The sequence below is a fragment of the Rhea americana genome, unplaced genomic scaffold (assembly GCF_003343005.1).
Source record: "Rhea americana isolate MKP2758 unplaced genomic scaffold, rheAme1 scaffold_17, whole genome shotgun sequence".
NCBI classification, from domain to species: Eukaryota; Metazoa; Chordata; class Aves; order Rheiformes; family Rheidae; genus Rhea; species Rhea americana.
The window spans coordinates 935721-955190 of NW_028185816.1; the positions used below are offsets into that span (position 1 = coordinate 935721).

Consider the following 19470-nt stretch of genomic DNA (forward strand, 5'->3'; position numbering starts at 1 on the left):
AGGGCTGGCAGTCAGGACACTCGTATCAGTGTAACCCGGTATGCGTGAGCAGCCGTAGCGGGATCAAAAGGGTTAAGGCACCAGCACCGCCACCAGCACCTCTCACTACTCTCTTACCAGTGTAAAATCGACACTGTGCCTAGCCTCCTGGCTAGGGAGGGTGGCCTGGTCACTGGCAACACCGCATCCAGAGGCAAAGCCTGTTTCCGATGGTTCTGGTGAGTCCTGGCTGGTGCCTCACGGCTTCGTTCGCCGTGCTGTGCCTCGGTTTCTGCAGCTGCTGGGAGCTGCTGAGGTCGGGTGGGCTGGGTGCCCTCTGCTCTGGGCCTGGGTAGGCCCCGGCGCCGCAGGAGCCGCTCCAGTCAGCTCATTGCTGAGGTGGGAGCTGGGTTTTGTTGGGAGCTCTGCTGTGAATTGCAGTGTGAGGGRAAGTTTGGGGATAGCTTGCCACTCAAATTTTTGAATTTTGTTTCTTGCATAGTTATTGGTGCTAATCGAATAATTGATTAAAATTGCATATTTTTAAAAGCATGTTTTGGGGGCATATTCTTGCATACCAGGGATTTTCTAGGTTAACAAAATTTGATATTTTAAACTGAGAAAAATAAAGCTCTCTTTTTCKAAAGATTAAAAAATGACATTTTGATACTTAAAGCATTACTCATCTATTTAAATTGTATTAGTAAAAAGAAAGAGTAGGCCATTTGTACTGCTCTCAGTGTTTTCTTATGTCATACATGTTTTTTGACTTTTATTCTGAAAAGATTCTATACTGATATGTTTGTGACTGCAAAAATCTCCAGTACAGAAGAGCTCCAAGAAGAAAAATGCATAAAAGGCATTCAAAAAGTGTAGGTTTTACTTCTGTCGGTTGAGATTTCTAGGTGTATAGAAAGTGCTGTAAGGTTTACTCTTTGGGAGTTTACTCATCACTTTGGGTGCTCTGCTGATCCAAAGCCTAATAACAGTTTCTGTTGTGTTGTTCTTTTTGCCCAGATACGTCATCCTGCAAGTGTACTACTGACATAGCTCTTTCACAGCATGCATGTGGTGAGCATTTTTGATTAAGTCATTTTTCTAGGGAGTTGACTAAATAACAGTGAGCATTTTGCAGAAAGTGAGATAAAGAGTTTCAAGTACTTGTAATGCAGACAGTATATTTAAAATGTATACTTTTTACTCTTTGTAGAATGGTGATATTTCAACCACTGCTGTTGTATGTCTTCCCTCTGTGATGATGTTGATTTCCGTCTAGTCTAAGAATATTTAATATGCATGATGCTTTAATATAATTCTATAACTTATCATAATTGTGCTCAGTTTTTAGGTTTCCTTTTGGCTAGTGTAAACTTCTGGTGAATTTGGAGTGCTGAATCATTTGAAAAATTTAGATAATTTGTTTTCCTGTTACTATCTCATATACTCTGCCTTTGTGAAGTCGCATAGGATTTTAATTTTCTCTTAGGCTTGTGCGTAAAACCAAGACCATGAATCACGTACCAGATGCTCCAGATAAAGATTTGGACCTCTTTTGTAGAGCAAAGATGCTCAAGATGGGAGAGGAAGATAATGGGAAGTGAGGTAGAACATCTCTGAACTTGCTAAAGAATAATTAAAACTGGCAAGAATTGAGAGGCTGTTTATTAATTTGGCTTGCTTTTGATTTTTTTTTCTTGTCCCTCCTCTTAACTTTGAAGTAGCCATGTTAAGCAGGTCACATGGAGCTATAATGGCTGATAACATTTGAATCTTTTATAATATTGATTTTAAAAAGTATTACAATAGTCCTGACTGTTGCAGTATTGATAAACCTTTTGAAGAAGGGCTAGTAGAATTTGGAGCAGTCTGGATAAAGCTGAGAGACTTTTATAACATTGGCCTGTTTTCTCCTTCCTTGTCCCGTGTAGCCTCACTGGTTGTCTAGAATGTGTGTCTGGGTGACTGCCTGCGTGATGAAAACTGCATCCAAGATTTTGTTTATTCCTTTGTGGACGCGAGGCTTATAGTATCATAGAATCAGTAAGGTTGGAAGGGACCTCTGGAGATCATTTAGTCCAACCTCCCTGCTCAGCAGGGTCACCTAGAGTGTGTTAGACGGGGTTGCATCCAGGCAGGCCTTGAATATCTCCAGAGAAGGAGACTCCACAACCTCTCTGGGCAACCTGTTCCTGTGCTCTGTCACTCTCACAGTGAAGAAATTCCCCCCTCACGTTACCTCCTCCCTCCCTCATTTCTCTATATGARTTTTCAAGACCCCTGCTGCCATGTACATGGGAGCTCTGCTGTGGTCCACCCCACCATTTTGTTGGGAAAAGCCCTGTCAGCCAGTGCATGGGAAGGCAAGTGTGGCCTTGCCCTAATGCTGTGAAGGGAAAGGGCCTGGAACAGAGAGGCTGTGCAATTAGTGCCACTCCCTTGGGAAACAATCAAAAGCAGAAGCATGAGTGGGTGGAGAGGGGAGCTGAGCAGCACAGGGCAAGTGTAGAATACAAACCAGTGTCCTGTCATTACAGCAGTATTCACATCTAATCGTTTTGCTCCTCTGTTTCTCTGTTGTTTATTATACGGAGTGCTGATACTATTGTACTACCAGAGAGCAGAGAGAATTCTAATATGGGGTTAAATTTAGCCTGTTGATCCTCTCTATATTAAATCATGTTTAACATCATTTTCATGGAAATGGTTTAATTCTGTTTCTGTCTTCCTTAATGAAGACAGTTTCAGAAGCACTCACTCTATCAGCTCTCCTGGTCTCTTGGCTAATTACCATTCTAGAACTCTCCCTGCATTCATGAAGAGCGATTTGTTTCTTTTCTGCAGAAGTGGAGACATCACTGTCACAAAGACAGCATTGTGTTAAGACTTTGCCTCCCTTATATAACAATGACCTTATTCAGGGAGAGCAGAACCTTCCTTCCTTAGAAAAGAATTATGAAGAAAACAAGTTAGGAACCCCAAAAGAGAACGCTCTGTTAGGCTCTGCTTTACTGACTATTTTCATTTCTTCTGTCTCTGAAATCAATGGGAAGTTGTCTGTGACCTCCCAGCTGCTGCTTTATAACTGTTTATCTCAACAAGATAAAACTACTAGAATATATTTTTATTTTGTCAAAAATTACTGAGCAGAACTGGCTGACTTTCTCTTTCTCTGTGTCACAGTAACATTACAGGTCATGTTGATAATGCTGAGAAGCCCTGCATTTTAGTTCAGGCCATGTTCCTGATCCTGCAAATATCTGTGAATGTGCTTAGATTTATGCATGTGACTGGTTCTTTCAAAGTCTGGTTGTTCTTTTATCAGGTACTACAGAAAGGTGGCAAAACTGTTTATAGTCACTGAAGGGTAAGAACCAAAACAGACAGATCAAATGACTGTGCTCCCTAGACTGCCAATGAGCGCACCTTTGTTAGGACACCTGTAATTTCTAGACCAGGCCATAATACATTCAGTATATAAATCAGGAAAACACTCAAATTTTGATATACTAGTTTACAGTAAGTTCCAAAAAAGTTTATAAAGTTTTATTACACTGTTTATGAAGGAGATTAGATCAGCTGCAGCTGACATGGTTTATAATTCAGTCTCAACAATTGTAATTTTTCACTGTCAACTTTACTCAACAATTCTACCAAGAGAAGGGTGAGACTTCACACTGTTCCCTATCAAGCTTTACTGTAGAAAACTACAACAAAGGTTGTCATAGTGTGACTTTGACACTTTCAGTGAATCGTAGTATTCTTGTTCATACACTGTACAGTCTATGCAGCACTAATATTAAAACATGATGAATGAACATCTTGTGATGCAAGTCTGTGAATGCTGCAAGTACCATGAAATCTCTTGTTCCTGAGAAAATGATTGATTTGTGTTTTCACAGATTTCCTTTCATGTAAATTTTGTTAACCAGCTTTACACAGGAAATCAAGGAGTAGAGAATTATTCCCTATTGACTTCATACAGCTGATCCACTGTGTCTTCTCAGTAGAAAGTGTAGCAGCCTGTCTTATCTTTAAAACAACTTTATGGCCAGAGTTGTGTACCAGTTTCCTCTGCTTATGTGGACAGCCATTGAAACCTTTTTTAACACATGTGGTAGAGCTACTAGCTGTTGCAGTGCATTTTCAATGTTTTATAGTTCTTTTAATGAGAAAGATTTGTTTTGTTTTTTTCTTATTACTTGGTAGTGTGAAATGTTTCAGAGGAGAATTTAAATACAGATGTTTTGCCTCTGCATGAAATTACACTTGATTTTTTTTTTATTGGAATCTTACTGGACAGGTACACATGCTTGATACTAAAACCAAATATATTATTTTTGTTCTCTCATAGTGTAGTGCATCAACTGTTTCCTAGCAGTATACATGATATAAAAGTCATATTTGAAAATATCTCCTACCAGGGCAGATGAAATACCTTTCTTTTGTTCTTTAGTGTATCAACAGCTAAACAAGCTTAGTATTCACTGAGAAAACTGTTTTTTTTTTTTTCTCCTAGCCTTCTGTTTAAATTCTAAAAGTTCTTATGGACACATGAATCTCTTGCAAAAGGCTTTAGAAATGTACCTTTGTTACCTTTGCTCAGCCTTTTTAAACACTTTTAAACAGGACGTTGATCAGGCTGCTGGCATTTAATGATTGGAATTATGTCTGAGACAGTTGTAATTGGTAGTAAAAGGTAGCTAGTGGTACTATATAAGGATATAGCTCCATCTAGTGTTCAGCTTTTAAATCAGGCGAGAATGATCTTTAGAGTAGAATGAACATTTTTAGCTCCCAAGAGCCAAAACGACAGCACTGGGTGCATTTATTGAGGTATTTTACAGTTTGTTTTGGGGGGGAGGGGTGTTAGAAAGACTAGCATAATCAATGCACATGGAAAACTGGCACAGCCTTTTCAAGTAGACACAGCTGTTCAAAACACCTGCATCCGTGTTTGCTCTAATTGTCAAGCAAAGGCCTTCTTACTGCAGCTTGGAAAAAAAGAGCTTTTACCTAAGCATGCAATAACTTAAAGTACAGACAATACACTATTGTATAAGCTGTTCTTCCGTTTTCTCCACTGAGGTAATTTTGTGCTATGAGACTTGTTTCAGTGAGACTGAACTCTTACTTTGAGAGACTTGGTGACTTCATGCTTGTCTAATTTTGTTTGAAAAGAAYGCAAGGTGCATTAAGAAACAGTAGAAACAAATACATTCAATTAAGTATTGTGAATTACCTAAGTCATTATAAAGCTGCTTCTTGACTTAAAATATTTTAATTGTCCTATCACCTTTTCGCCAAAACTCCTAGCTAGCTTTTAGATCTGATTCAAGTAAGAGACATCTTTCATGGGGATCCTGTTTATTTTAAAAAATATACACAAAATCCTGTAGTTTGAAATATAGGAGAGACAAAAAGTAGGAAAAATCCAAGGTTGTCTTTCCAGTTAGCCTTGAGGCGGGGAAGGTGTGCACAGGGGGCCTCTGTCTGTTGCTTTCAAGACAATACTTCTTATAGTTCTGTCTTTRGTAAATGTCATCACACTTGTTTTTCTCATAATCATACATACTGATGCAAGAAGTAATCCCTTCAACTTTATTTTACAGACAGGCCTTGCATAGTTTCAGCCTATTCTCTTTGGAGTTAGTCTGGTTTAACAAAATACTTTGTGCTCACCTAGCTGCAGAAACCAGCTACAGTATGTAACTTAACCTGTTGCAACTCCAAGGCAGAAGGGATTAGTTTAAACCACTTTCATATACCCTCTGCATTGGCAAGAATAGGCAAGGTCAGTTACTGTGACTCAGCTGATATACAGTAACTCAGTCATAAGCCTGAGCTCTTGGCTTGTTTGGTGATCAGCTTTTTTCTGTTAGTGTTGCCTGGTGTTTGCTACTATGTGACTTTATGGAGAAGATAAAAGATGCTCTCTGTGGAAGTTCAAAAGAAGAGAAAACAACATACCTATCAGGTATAATGACGTCTTTGGCTGCTAGACAGCTTAAAGATCTGCCTGCAAGCAGTCACTAAGATCTATTACCAAAAAAAAAAAAAAAAAAAAAAAAAAAGAATGTGGCAAATCTTTATCTTTAATGTTTGCCTGGAATCCAGTAGCTGATAGACTATCAGTATGTGCCATAACTTGTTTAACTTGGAAATTATGCCTAATTGGGTGTGATTGATCTATACAACAGGAACTCCTAGACTTATAAACTCCCTGGGCCATCTACCCTGTTTCTACGTAACTGAGGTTTCCTGTCAGTCTTTCTTCAGTCTTTCCCATAGTCTGACTTCTTCTTCTTCTTCTTTTTTTCCTTAATTTGAATTTATGCCAGTCCCAAAGAAGTACTACAGGATCAAAACTTTGGGAGACTATAGTCTTGCTACTACTATTTTTTAAGATAGTGGCTTTTTGAGTCCAGACCTGAATTGTGACTCTCAGGTTCAGAGATATTTCACTTTTTATCATTTATCATATTTTTTTTTCTGTTGATAAGATCTCTTATATGACTCTTAGCTGGTATTTTCAGAAAAAGAATTAATTCTTTGTGGCACCTTTAAAAAGCACATCTGTGATGTTCAGTCCTAAAGCCTCGATCATCGTTGATTGAGCACCCAAAATGTTCACTTTTTCCTCTGTGCATATTTGTCCAATTGTGTATTTATTTCCCTGTAATAATGRAGTGAATAAGCATATGAATTTAGCTGCTCATTTTTCGTGCTTGTATATTGTCAGATATCAGAATTCCTTTTCAACGCATCACGTTCTTTTTAAAAGACGTATTTAAGCCTAGTTTTTGAGAATTTATTGTTTTTCTTAGATTTAAGTCATATGATATTGTTGTGCATCCTGACTGAATAGTTAAACAAATTCTTCTTGCATAGCCACAAAGAAGAGTGATATTTAAAATTTGCCATTCATGAATAATAGTATTTGTAGCAATTAATTAAATTTGCCTTTGGTATTTACAAATAACATTGCCAAATATCTTGACAGCAAGTTTAATAAAAAWTTTCATAAATATTTTCCCCAAAAGTTTGCTTTAGCTGGAAGGATATTAGAAATAGCCCCTTCCTTGCMTTTTAGCTCTGTGAGAGGGAGTCACTAAAATTATAGCTAGTAAAATCACTACAACTTAATTGTGCCACCTAGGTTTCAATACTGTGCTATGTCTGATAACCTTTTGGAGGTTTATGCTGCAGCAGTAAGTGACTGGTTGGTGGTGGGTGGAAAGAACTCAAATAATTTCACTCTGAAAGATTCAGTTGCTTATATTCTTTGAAATTAAGGAGATGCTTTGCCTGCAGTTTATGGAATAGGCTTAGGATACAGAGTTTTACAATTCTGATTTCATCTGGAAAACTACAGTGGCATATATATATTGTTTTATATTTGTAAGGTTGTGTGCCTTTTTTCATGTGTGTGCATTTGTTCATGTCAAAACATAAACATCTGTGTTTATGACACCACTGACAATTCATTTAAAATGTTTAGCTACAACAAATATATCAGCCTTTATATCTATTGGTTAGTGAAGCAAATCATTGTTTTCATCACAAATTTGATAATAAAAAGATATGTTCAAAATACATAAATTATAGTATTAGTCATTTGGGAAATTATGTATTTTTATTTGAAATATAGTAAACTTGAAATTACAAGACTGTTAAGGATTGTAATGTACTTGAAATATACAATGTACTATGAAATGTACAGCAAGGAAGGAACAGGTTATTTTTCTTACATTGTTCATATCATGAAAAGAAAGAATGCAGATTAGTCTGGAGGCTGTTTCGGTTTGTGTATATACAGGTCCTAAAAACCCTTTAGAGCTCTATATTGTACCTTTATTGTTCTCAGTTGCAAGTGTATGTTTGCACCTTGGTGGCCAAACAGCTGAGTAGTAAGTTCATTTTTTTCTGTACATAGTCAGAAGCTTTCAGAATGGTGAGGAAAACAAGCATTTCACAGCATTCAGCAAAATTTCGCCATGAAGATTGCTGAAACAGATTTTTTTTGAGACTCTAATATGAACTAACATTTTCCACAGTGATACAAGTTTTGAAAACACTTTAAATCCAATTTTCTTTGAGACTGAAATACTCATTTTCAGATGGTCACCTTAGTTTTCCTGGTCCACATAGAAAAGAGGCTTTAAATAAGATTATGCACCTCTTCTCAAGAAAACATTTCTGTCAAAGTTATTTCTACCAACTGTACATGTGTCACTGGAAAGCTGGCATTAAATCAGCATGTATCCTGCAGACGCATTAAAGCTGTTTTTGGAAAAATATGGTGTGAATATGAAGCCAAAGCAAATCTTTGCAGCTCTTGCAGTGAGAGCCATTCATCCATATGGTACATATAATTTTCAAATTGAATATATACACAATGAAATTCATAACATAAAAGTTTTAATGATACTGTACTCAAGGAGAACATCTTGGGTGTGAATTACTGAAGATATATATGTCTGTTATGCTCTTCCCTATGTATTCTTTCTTGGTCTGTCTTGGAGATTGGATATTGGGTTAGATAACTCTCTGATTGATTAAATAAAGCTAGTCTTAAGTCCTTATATTGGACAGGATAAAAATTAATGGGATTACACTGCAGCAAGGAAAACTAAAGTTGTGCTTTAAGAAAAATGTTCCAATGGTTGACTTGTTAATTGATAGAGTAAATTCCTTGGGAGAGTTGTAAAGTCCCTATAATAAAAAGTTTTAGAGAATAGTTCAGACAGGCTAATTTAATGATACCTCCTTCAGTCCTGTTTTCTTAAAACAGTACAGTGCATATATGGTTTGCCAATGAATTGGTATCAGGATTAACTGATACTAGTTAGAAGTTCCAGCTCTTCAAATGATTTCTTTGTTCATATATGTTTCTGAGACTAGAAGGCTTGAAACTTGTCTCTCCTTAWAACTGAAGCTTAGTTTTGAGATTTGTAAAAATTTTGTTGAAGTTCAGAGCCTATTTTAAGTTTTCATGATTTTTTTGCATTTTGTACAGTATGAAATACTTTAGTGAAGCTCATGTGTGCGAATCTTTCTACTTTTATTGAAATTAGGTAGCACTGTGAATTCATTATAAGATTGGTTTTAGAGGGTTTCCAGGGCAGCAAGGTTCAGAGAGGGTCTTGTCTGAACTGTTAAGGATTGGTTACTGATACCTGTTGAAAATAGTAACTTCTATAAAATAACACAAAGTGCAAAATAGAACACTAGAATCCTTTTAGTTGAAGTAATACTATAATAATAAAGCATGTTTTTCTCTCAAGTAAGTGTGGTGCATAGCATACTCCAAGAATGTCTCTTCAAAAAGAGCAAACTCAATTCGTATTTAAGTCAAAAGCCTTTATTTGTTAAGTAAAGTTACACATCCTTTTGCAGTGAAGGGTCTCAGAGCATTGCAGAGGTGGATAATACCATTTTGCHTTTTTTTTTTTGTAATTTKACAGATAACTATTAAAAGGTCAAATAATTTAATCTGCCGTTTGACAACAGTCTCTCAACAGATCAGTGCCAGCTTCCGTATTGAGCCTACTGATTTCTTTAACTAACTGTGCTTCTTATGGCCTTTGTAACAGAAATCTTGGAATAGTCATTAAGATTGTTTAAAATTATATAATTTCTTTTGCTAAAGGCAGACTAGCACTGTTGCAACTCAGCAGTCTGTATTCTTAGTTGTGTTCTGGAACTCCTTTTCAAAATCATTTCCTCATGTTTGGCTGTTCAGTTGAAACTATTAAAAAACAACAGCTCTTTCAGTGTAAAGAACAAAATGTGTTTTTTGTAGAAACAGCTGAGGATTGCTTTTCAAGCACTGTTTTTATATCTTGTTATTATTAAACAGAATGCTGCTATCATTAAAACCCCAAAGCCAGTATCTGCATTTCGCAGTAAAAATAAGATTTTTTAAATGTATTTGTGTTTATCTGGTGTTTATCTGTTACTTKCAAAACCAGTATTGACCACCTTGCACTACTGTGCTTATCTGGGTCACATTCTCTGTATTTTGCCAGAGCCAGAGGTCAGGAAAGGAAAGATTCAGATATGTGCAATGGAAATGATTGGAGGTATTCAGGAAAACACCTCACAACTAGGTGCTGAAATAGAACTAAAAAGAGACAACTGAAGAGTGATTTGTAAAACATTTTTAAAATAGAGTGCAGTACATAGCAGAACAAGTAGGAACATTCCTTCTAACACACAAGCAGGGGTTCACTGAAATGTGGCAAATTCAAGGTGATTAAAGGGAATGTTTAACCTGTGAACATTGTTATTGCAGAAGATGGCTGCAGCTAATGTGTTAGCAGGATTAGAAGTGGAGTGTACAGTTATATGGATAACAAAAATTYGGAAGTTTAGTGGAATTATGATAAAAGTTCAATGATTAGGAATAGCCTATATGTAATGTACAGGAAGTATATGTTAAAATCAAACCACATATTTGTGCAATATGAACGCTTATACTCTGTGATATAATCAACTTTTGTTGTTAGAGCTATATAGGCCATTTCTCTGGAACCATGTGATTTTATATTGCTCACTACAAAGCTTCCTACAGTTTAAGTATAATGAAGGTCATCAGATAATGTGAAGACTTCTAACTGGAGTTCCATGTCACTGAAGCAGTCTGTATAGTTTTGACACAGCCTTGATAGGAAGAGAGCATGTTTGATTTTTTTTTTTTGTGACTGTTAAGACAAATTTGTGTATATATTTAGTCATCATGTAACTGAAATTAATGGAATCTTTATATGTTCTTAAACGAACATTAGTTTAAGTTCACATTGAGGTGTGTGAGCCTAGATTTATGTAAAATTGACTAAAGTTGTAGCACATGGAATTAATTTAATTTTAAAATTAAAAACCGTATTGACCTGGGACTCCCAGGAAAGTTAAGGCTACTCAATTAAAGGTATGAGTGGATACATATATGCATATATTAAAGATAAAAACTTTGTAAATGTCTGTTGTTTAGTTCTTCTTAAAAATAACAGGAAGGAGGTAGGTTTAGAGAAGGTTAAGCATGTTACAACAGCTTTCTTCTGTAGCTTCAAATCAGTAGTTTGGTATACTTTACACCTTTAGACAATTCATTAATTTCTTGGAGTCCTTCTGTAAATTCCTCACAATGGAACACATAGCCTAGCACAGATCTTTAAGTAAGCACAATTTGAGAAATGAACAATTACATGATTGTGAGCCAACAGGAGAGTAAGGCAATTTTTTAAAGGTGACTTAAAAGAAAACCTGGCTGCTAGTTTTAAAATGTATTTGAAAAGTTACTAAAGGTTTAAACTTTTTGCATTGTTTGAAGCTTGTAAATGATCTGGGATCCATCACCCCAGGCAAAGAGCTGTTTTTCTTTGGGGTTGTAGTGTATTGTGGAATGGCTACCCTGACGTTTGGGAAAGTGCAGTACTGGTGCCTCGTAAGTATTTACTGCACCCAATACATCATAAACACATTGTATACGAGAGGTGCCTCCACTAGGAAAGTTGTATACAACATAGAGTGTGTTGCATACCATGAAAGCGGCTTCAGCATCTTTGCTACTGCATGATGTGTCCCAAGTGTGCTCTATTGCCATGGTCATGTGGTTGATTTTAGTAATTACAATATTTCCTCCAGTGTCTGGTTCTGCATGGATTGCCCAGAGCCCTTGCTCATCAATGGCAAGATCTATTTTTGTAGCTGGAGAAAGCTGATAGACAGGAATCCGTCCAGCACCTGGCAGTAGCATTTGATCGGATACATTTCTTTTCTGGATGTTGTATTTAATTATCTCATTTAAGGAGCCGTATCTGTGGTAGAACAAGAAACCCTGATATATGATGTGGCCAGTTCCTTTCCAGGGAAGTGACAGGGTGACTCTGCGAGCTCTTTGTGTATGATTACTTTCCATGAATGTCATGATATTTTCAAATTCCAAAATAACATTATTCACAGAACCACTCAATAAATAAATCTTTGCATGCTTTTTGCCAGGATCTTTCATCCAAGAACCATGTATCTCACCAGTCTTCTTAACTATCTTTAGGGACTTAATACCTGCAAGCATGAAGTCACAACCTGCAAGGAAACACCCAAAGACAAAAACACACATGAAATTAGAATATTTATGAATCTTCTACTTTCATTTCTTTGATTTAGTTAGTTTCCTTTTATCCAACTATAAGGCCAGGGTCAATATATCAGTAAAGGTGTCAATAACATTGCTGTGCTAAGGAATGTTGAAACTAATGTTGTGTGATAAATTTAATATCTCCTGCTAAGAAAACTGTTTTCATTTCTTAAGCTATGCATACTGGATTATTTTCCACTCTATTAGATGCATGTTGTCCAAAAGGGATTCTATTTGTGCACTTGAGAGGAGGCTAACAGAATAGTTAATGATTCTTTGTTTATTCTTATCAATTCTTTTATATGGGTGTAACTGACTTCAGTGAGGTGACTCTAAAGTAATCAGGTTTTATTTCTTACTGACAGCATACAGCTTAAAACCTGTTTTCTTCAAGTGTAATGTAAATGCTATTTTTCTTTAGGAAATTCCCTTATTATCTGTTAGCCTCTTTGTTATATTCATAATCAGAAAACAAATAAAATTGCAACATTGTAATATAAAGCCAAAACACTGGATTATCTTTCCGTTCACTTTCCCTGCAGCTGCAGCACAAAGAAATCAGTGCAAATAGATAGATCACAGAATCAGGAATCTCCCTAGGTTAAGGCAATCTTTAAAGGAACTGATAAAATTTCTCTGTTACCAGTCCTTATGCTAAGAGCATGGCCGGTGGAATTGTATAGTTGTTTATCTCACAATAGGGATAAAATTCCCATTGGCAGAGTACTTACATACATAGTTTTGGCTTCTTTGCACTTTGTATGCACTTTGCACAGATGTTTAAGATCAAAAAGCACCAAGCTTGTGAAGAGTCAGGTATTTAGACCTGAGATCTTTTTATCATCCTATCCACCAAAAATTTAACTGCAAAGCATTTAACAAGCTTGCTTACAGAAGGCACTCATAAATTGCAAGAGACACTATTTGAAGTTTAAAGAATTTCCTTTAATGAAGTGCAGCCATTTTAGTAAACAGAACAAACAAGGCTCAAGGCAGGAAGTTCTGGCAATAGATGAAACAGAGAAAGCAAAGGCAGCCTCCTTTTTTGGCCTAATATGATCCTATTGAAGTCAATGGCAAGATTGCAGTTGTCTCTCAAAAGTAATCTTTTTGTCATTTTGTGTACTGATACCCTCTACCAAAGCCTTTTGATACTGCAGCTACAGTATGGATTTTTGCTGGAAGTCCTTTGGATGCAGTTTCCCTGAGCAAGGCTCAATAGGTTTCCTAAAACAAGCTAACATTTATTGATCAGGAGATTCCAAAAAATTATAACCTGTGAGTCAAAATGCCTAGCCAGCCTTAGGAATGTCTTCATCTACAGGAAAGATATGCCAAATAGACAGATTTTTCTCTGAAATTAATGAATAGTTTCTGTCTTCTCCAGACAAGATTTTAACTCTCCTTGTCTCTCTCAATAGCTTGTAGGAAGACTGAGAAACTGAGACATGTATAGTGACCAGGAAATATGACAAAATATTTCCGCATTCTCCACAGAGACACCTTCAAAGGCCACTGCTACTTATCAGACCCCCAAAATGTGCAGAAGATGAATTGCAGGTATTGTAGTTTCCCAGTACCCACCAGGATAARGTATCAACTACTGCATATAAAATCACTGATTTTACAAGAATTGTTCTTGATTTCTTTTTCCAAGTCTCRTATGTACTTGAACCAAAACCAGTAACAGTCGGACTTACAATACATTTTTTTGCCAGCATCTTGGAGTGACTCAGCAAAATATTGTAACTTTAGGGTAATATATGATGTTGTAGAAACAGAGTTGCTATTTGCTAAGGTTGGAAGTTTCTTATTAAAGCTTAATTTCTAAGTACTGTAAAATCTACACAGCGACTATTTTTGCCATAAACTTCTGTGGGGCCAGCATCTGGCTGATGTTGACCAAAGTAAAATTAGTATGACATCCTGTAATAAATTTTAAAGTAATAATTTTCAGTAAGGGAAAAGGGAAAGTAATTTTTCTCCCTTCTGCAATTCTCAGAAAGAAATAATTTTCCAAGTGTCCTTACTACAGGGAGTTTTAAAATTCCTTCATTTTTCTATCTCTCAAGAAAAGTGCCTACTGTTCAAAAAAAAAAAAAATCTAGGTATGGAAAAAATAAACCTTGATATTCAGAGCCCTGAAGAGTAGTGTAGGAGTAGGGCTTAGAAGTCCTTCTTAGAAGCTTAGGGGTCTGCTTCTTTTAAAAATAGCATTTTATATTTTCTATTCCATATYCTTCATTTCATACTCATTTTGAATGAAAATGAAACAGACGACTAATTTAAATACATCTACAATATGTAATTTACATCAATCATTGAACTTTCTTAAGGTAAGAATAYTTTTTAGTTATGAAATTTAATTTGTTGGGGAAAACAGCATAAATAGTATATATTCTTCATACTAGGCACTTGCAACACTTGATTTTCAAATCAGAATTCAGTTTTGCTTGCAGCTCAGCCAGTGTGCTCTCTTGAGAATGTCATAGGGGGAGGGGGCAGAGAGAGAGAAAATAACAGAAGAAAAGAGGACAGTAAAATAGATGAAATATGTAAAAGTGAGTGAAGTCTTTTTGTTAGTTCTTGAGTTAGCTTTTGAGTTGAGCCTTAAGACTCCTKCTCCCTTCAAAAAACAAAACTTGCTTGGTATAGCTGTACTATTGGACATGTACTAGCATTTTGGGGGCTTTATAAGAGCATACCTTCAGAGGCTTTAAAAATTCTTATTTTATGTTAAAAAGAAACTTTCAAAAAATCAATCTGATATAGAGTATCTGCAAAATAAACATTCAAGATGTATTTTCTTCTCTCCCTCTCCTATACCCTTTTCATAGCCTTTTTTAAAAGATTAGTATTTACATAGACAAAAAAACCTGTGATTTTCTGTGGTATTCACATTACATGAAAAGCTGTGTTATCCCTATATCAGCATACATGCATCGGCCAAGGGACTGGTTCCTTCATATCAAAGTTCTGAAAAATAAACTGTTCTTACTTGCATTAAGCATGAGTTTAAGTTTCCTTTTTTCTTCTGCTTCTTCAAATAGCTGCTGTTTCACCAAGTCTTCATCTACTTCTATACATGTATTAGAATCTGTGATAGATCCAAAATAGTCAATGTCCCTTTGTGCTCGTTCAACTTTTGTTAGCAAATTCTCTACTTCACTTTCAATCTCAGTCTTATAATTGTTCAGTTCTGCCAGGCGTGACATTATCGTCTTTGAAAAGTCTCGAAATTCTTCAACATAATCCAGTACATCTTGGTTGCATTTTTCCAGCCTCTTCTTGAGTTAGAACACAGAAAGAAAACACATTTGTTCACAAGTTCATTTTGTATAGATTAGAATGTCATTCATGAATATTTTAAAAAATGTGCCATTCTCCCCTTTGCAGTCCCCCTCCGCCATCTATTTCAAACCAGTTGTCTGTTGCTGTATATCTACATGAAGAGGGCATCCTAGATTGGCAGTAGCATTCGCAATTCTGTTCAAAAATAAGTACTTTTTCTTCATGTGCTTACTGACAACCAGATACTTTGTTTTGATRCTTGAAGAAGGAAGTGTGCTTGGGCTGACACAATCAGAGATACTTCAGGGCATGTGATCTCGATTATTTGCTTTCTAGAAAGTTTTCAGAAGTCCTTCTGTAGGACCACTGGTGAAGTAGTCCAAAAAATTTTATGCTAGAGCTGCTGGCCTCTACAAGCATACATGTTTCACTTAAGTACACCTCTTCTGAGCAAGACAGTAGCTAGTATGGCTTCTTCCTTTTCTTTCATTTAAAATAGAAGACTAAAATGCTAACCTCATGTCTATGCTTGAGAAGATTTTTTTTTTAGGCCAACTATTGGCTATATTAAAAAAAAAAGTGCAAGGGCAACTGAATTCAAAWTAGTCTTTATATGAAAGACTTCTGCTTCTACAGATGTTATCAATTCTCTTTGATCTGTCTTTTCTAGAAGTTTCTAACAGGTTGTATGCCTACTAGGTACTCAAAGGGATGCACCATGGGGACATAGACAAAAAGAAAAACCGTATGAGTACCATATTTAGCACTGAAAACAAAAGCAGCCTCTTCAACCTTAGATTGAAAATTTTTTAGTTTGGTTAAAAATTCCTCAACGGAAAAGTATGCTGAAAAAGCAGATGTTTCTTTATATCTAGATTCAGATGACCAACTTCACAAAGTTCTTCTCCCTCCATTCTTAATCCAGATTTACCACTTAAATTCCTCTCCTTCCCAGTCCTTTCTGTTTACTTATTCCTAGCTCATGCACCTACCTCATGGCTGTGACTTGATTTTGGTAAAAATGAGAATTTCAATGACTTTGGGAAATTGTTTGAAAAAAAAATAGTTTTGAATTAGAATGAATAAAATTGGTTCTGGATAAGTCAAAGTAAGAAAATAGTTCTGAATTGGAATAAAAACAAATAAACAGATAAATTCTCRAACTGTTTTATATCAGCAAAACTGAGCTGCTCTTTTTTGAACGTGAGTGAGTGGCTCAGCTGCTTTGACTTCCTGCTTTTGACCCCTCAGGCAGCTGCTGTGTGTTGGAGAGGACAACGTAAAGGCTTCCCTTGGAGCCCAGGTTAGGAGATTCTTGCGTTGGAGAGGTAAGAACTCCTAATGAGTTCTTAGGAGATTGGCCTGAGATTCCTAAGAGATTGGCCTGAACCTGGTTCCAAGGCTTTAAATTCAGGAAATCTGCATCTCCACTGGAAACCTGCCTGTATTCTATGAAAAATTCTTCAGAATAAACCAGATGGTCAAGAAACTTTAGCTGTGGCTTCTGCCATACCTGGTTCCCATTCTGGTCTGCTGARTTCTTGCATGTAGCTAGTCTAACAATCTGAATTGTGACTTAAAGGGAAGTGAGCTGAAAGTCCCTTCTCACCCGTCCACTGCTCAGCAGGTGGAGAAAGCAACAGTTTGCAGTTGAGAAAACAGAGTTTGCAGTTGAGTTTAGTAGCTAAACAGCACTCACAAAGCATGAAGGGAGTTTTTCCACTGGGGTTGCTCCTTAAAACTGATCTCAGCTCACCTCTACTGCCTGCCTTCCTAGTTTGCAGAGCTATGAGAAAGAGAGGGGGAGAGGGAGGGAGAAAGGGCAAGCAGGAGGAGAAGGGAGATGGAGAAGCTGAGAGCTTGAAGTGAAGACTCTTCAGTCATAAAGAGAACAGAAGACCAGGCTAATCCCTCACTTTCTCTGTTGTGAAAGTTAAGACCAGTGAAAGCCCTGTTTGCACAAACAGAGAATGTACAGCCAGTCATGTTAAAATTTCTCTAAACCAGTTTGCTGATGCAAGTCAGCAGCCAAGAATATGTTAGCAATTTAAGGTAAAGTAGCATGTCAATACTGCAAAGGTATTTTGCAGTACTAGTAGATCTTTACTGAAGAGAAAGAAATGGGTGCCGACTTGTACTTTCATATAATTAATTGAAAGCAAATACCTGTTTCAATCTCTCAGCTATATGGAGATTATTTCAACTCCTTGTTAAAGTGCAAATACACTGACAGTTTACAAAAATGCATCTTAAACTACTCATACAGTTAAGTTCAGCAATACATAGAAAAAAATCAGATAAGTTTCTGTCTTAATGTTAGTACTTGATACCTAATTGTACTAGTAACAATATGATTATACTTAGAATGGACAGTGGCAGTGCTTAAAACATTTGCACATGTAGCTGTTTTACTGATAGCATAATAAAAATACAAGCGATAGTAGAATGAAGTTAAAACATTATGAAATTATATTCTACAGTAAACACTGAGTGGTAATTTGGAGTCATTAGTTAAAGATTTATTACCATACTACTTAATTTTATTTATTAGAAAAAAAGTGGGAACTTACATCTCTGATACTGATTAGAATAAAAACTGTCCTGTATGGCTATATACACAGAAGAACATACATCCATTTTCAAACTCCTTTGCAGTTAGACAGTATTATTGAACTATACAGATAACACATACCTCTAAAGAAAGGAAACGCCGGTCGATGTAGTTCATGAGTGCTGCATCTTGCATTACATATTGGGCCTCTCCCATGACACTTGTGAAGAATGGAACTAATAAAAATCGGAGTTTCAAGACTACCATTGTTCATAAAAATTTGGAAGAAAAAAGTAGTGTATTAATTGTGTGTGTGTGTGGGGGGTGTACCAAACAGTACTCCCACTCCAGAATAGGAGAAATATAATAGTTGCCTAATGCTGTGATGTGAAAAATAGCTGAAAGTACTGAGGCTGAAAATATTAAAAGGACTTAAAATGGCTGTTTAAGCTGTTATGGTTTATCTTAAAAAAAAAAAAAAAAAGTTGTGGAACAGGAACTGAATGTGTTTATTTCTAGAAGCCAGATGACTGCTTTCCAGTTTGTGATCCTATGATCAATCCCAGATGTTAAGTACTGAGTCACATAAAGCCTGTAGGCCAAATTTTATTAAATACAAATAAAAATAATTTGTTTTTCTCCTATCCCTCCCCCATCTGCTTTCACTTATGATGAACACTGAAGTCAGTATATACTTGGTATAAATCAGTGTAGTTTTACTGAAGTCACTGGAACATTGGTCATTTTTTTCCCAGGAAGATGTAATGTCTAATGTCTGCAGCTGTTCGAACAATCACAGTTGTTGCTGTAAAACAGTCTAAAACTTTTTTTTTTTTTTACTTCTGATATTCAACTTCTTTATAATAGGACCAAGAATTATAGAGAAAGTTGTTGTTTTTTTATAGATCTTTTTCCTTTCCCCTTCCCCTCACCTGTTGCCCATCACAATATCATGAGTGCTTTTCCAGATAAAATTAATATCCTTGACAAAGTTCTATGTCAATTTAATGGARTCTTTGACTGTTCTCTCCTTTCAGAATAATAATTCTACTTAGGATAGCTTTTTAAAAATAATAATTTACTTACCTGAGTCTGTTACATTTGGGGGTGCTTCTATGTATTGATTATTTTCATGTCTGAATGGTATGTCTGAAGGGATACATTGCCATGCTAACACTGTATTCCCTCAGAAATTTAATGTACTAGGACATCATTAGGACACAGATCTTTGTGTCTGAAGCCAAACAGGGTTTCTTTGTTTTTGTTTCTCTTTCTCTGAAGTCTCTGCATCTTCACTTTTTTTTCTTCATTTTTTATCTCTGCAGGTTTTTCTCACATTTACAGAGTTCTTCTTTGCTTTCCCACTGGCTTTTGTATAAGCATATGTCATGACAGAATGCGTGAAAATGTGTCACAGAGGGCAGATATTTACCTCCATTTCCTTGATTGTTGCAAGGTACAGTTCTGCATAACTTACAGGCAGATTTCACGGAGGTGCACAGATAAGTGTTGC

The 19470-nt window shown here is 36.2% G+C and overlaps 1 protein-coding gene and 1 long non-coding RNA gene across 3 annotated transcripts in view; one reads left to right on the forward strand and one right to left on the reverse strand.

Annotated features, from left to right (window-relative positions):
* The first annotated feature begins 6 nt into the window (after nt 1-6).
* Nucleotides 7-19470, forward strand: part of LOC146598094 (uncharacterized) — a 60266-nt gene continuing 40802 nt past the window's right edge. The window contains exons 1-2 of the long non-coding RNA XR_014895315.1: nt 7-218; nt 997-1050. This is a non-coding gene — a long non-coding RNA (uncharacterized LOC146598094). The remainder of the gene's footprint in view (nt 219-996; nt 1051-19470) is intronic.
* On the reverse strand, nt 9325-18398 carry OLFML1 (olfactomedin like 1). Of its 2 annotated transcripts, none has more exons than XM_085300841.1 (3): nt 18099-18398; nt 15114-15399; nt 9325-12063 (listed from the first exon to the last, which is right to left on the reverse strand). In XM_085300841.1, exons 1-3 carry the CDS (start codon nt 18222-18224, stop codon nt 11285-11287), a joined length of 1191 nt encoding a protein of 396 aa, XP_085156967.1. In that variant the 5' UTR covers nt 18225-18398; the 3' UTR covers nt 9325-11284. The 2 variants fall into 2 exon arrangements, with proteins under 2 accessions (XP_085156967.1, XP_085156966.1); XM_085300840.1 differs by having other exon boundaries at nt 15114-15402.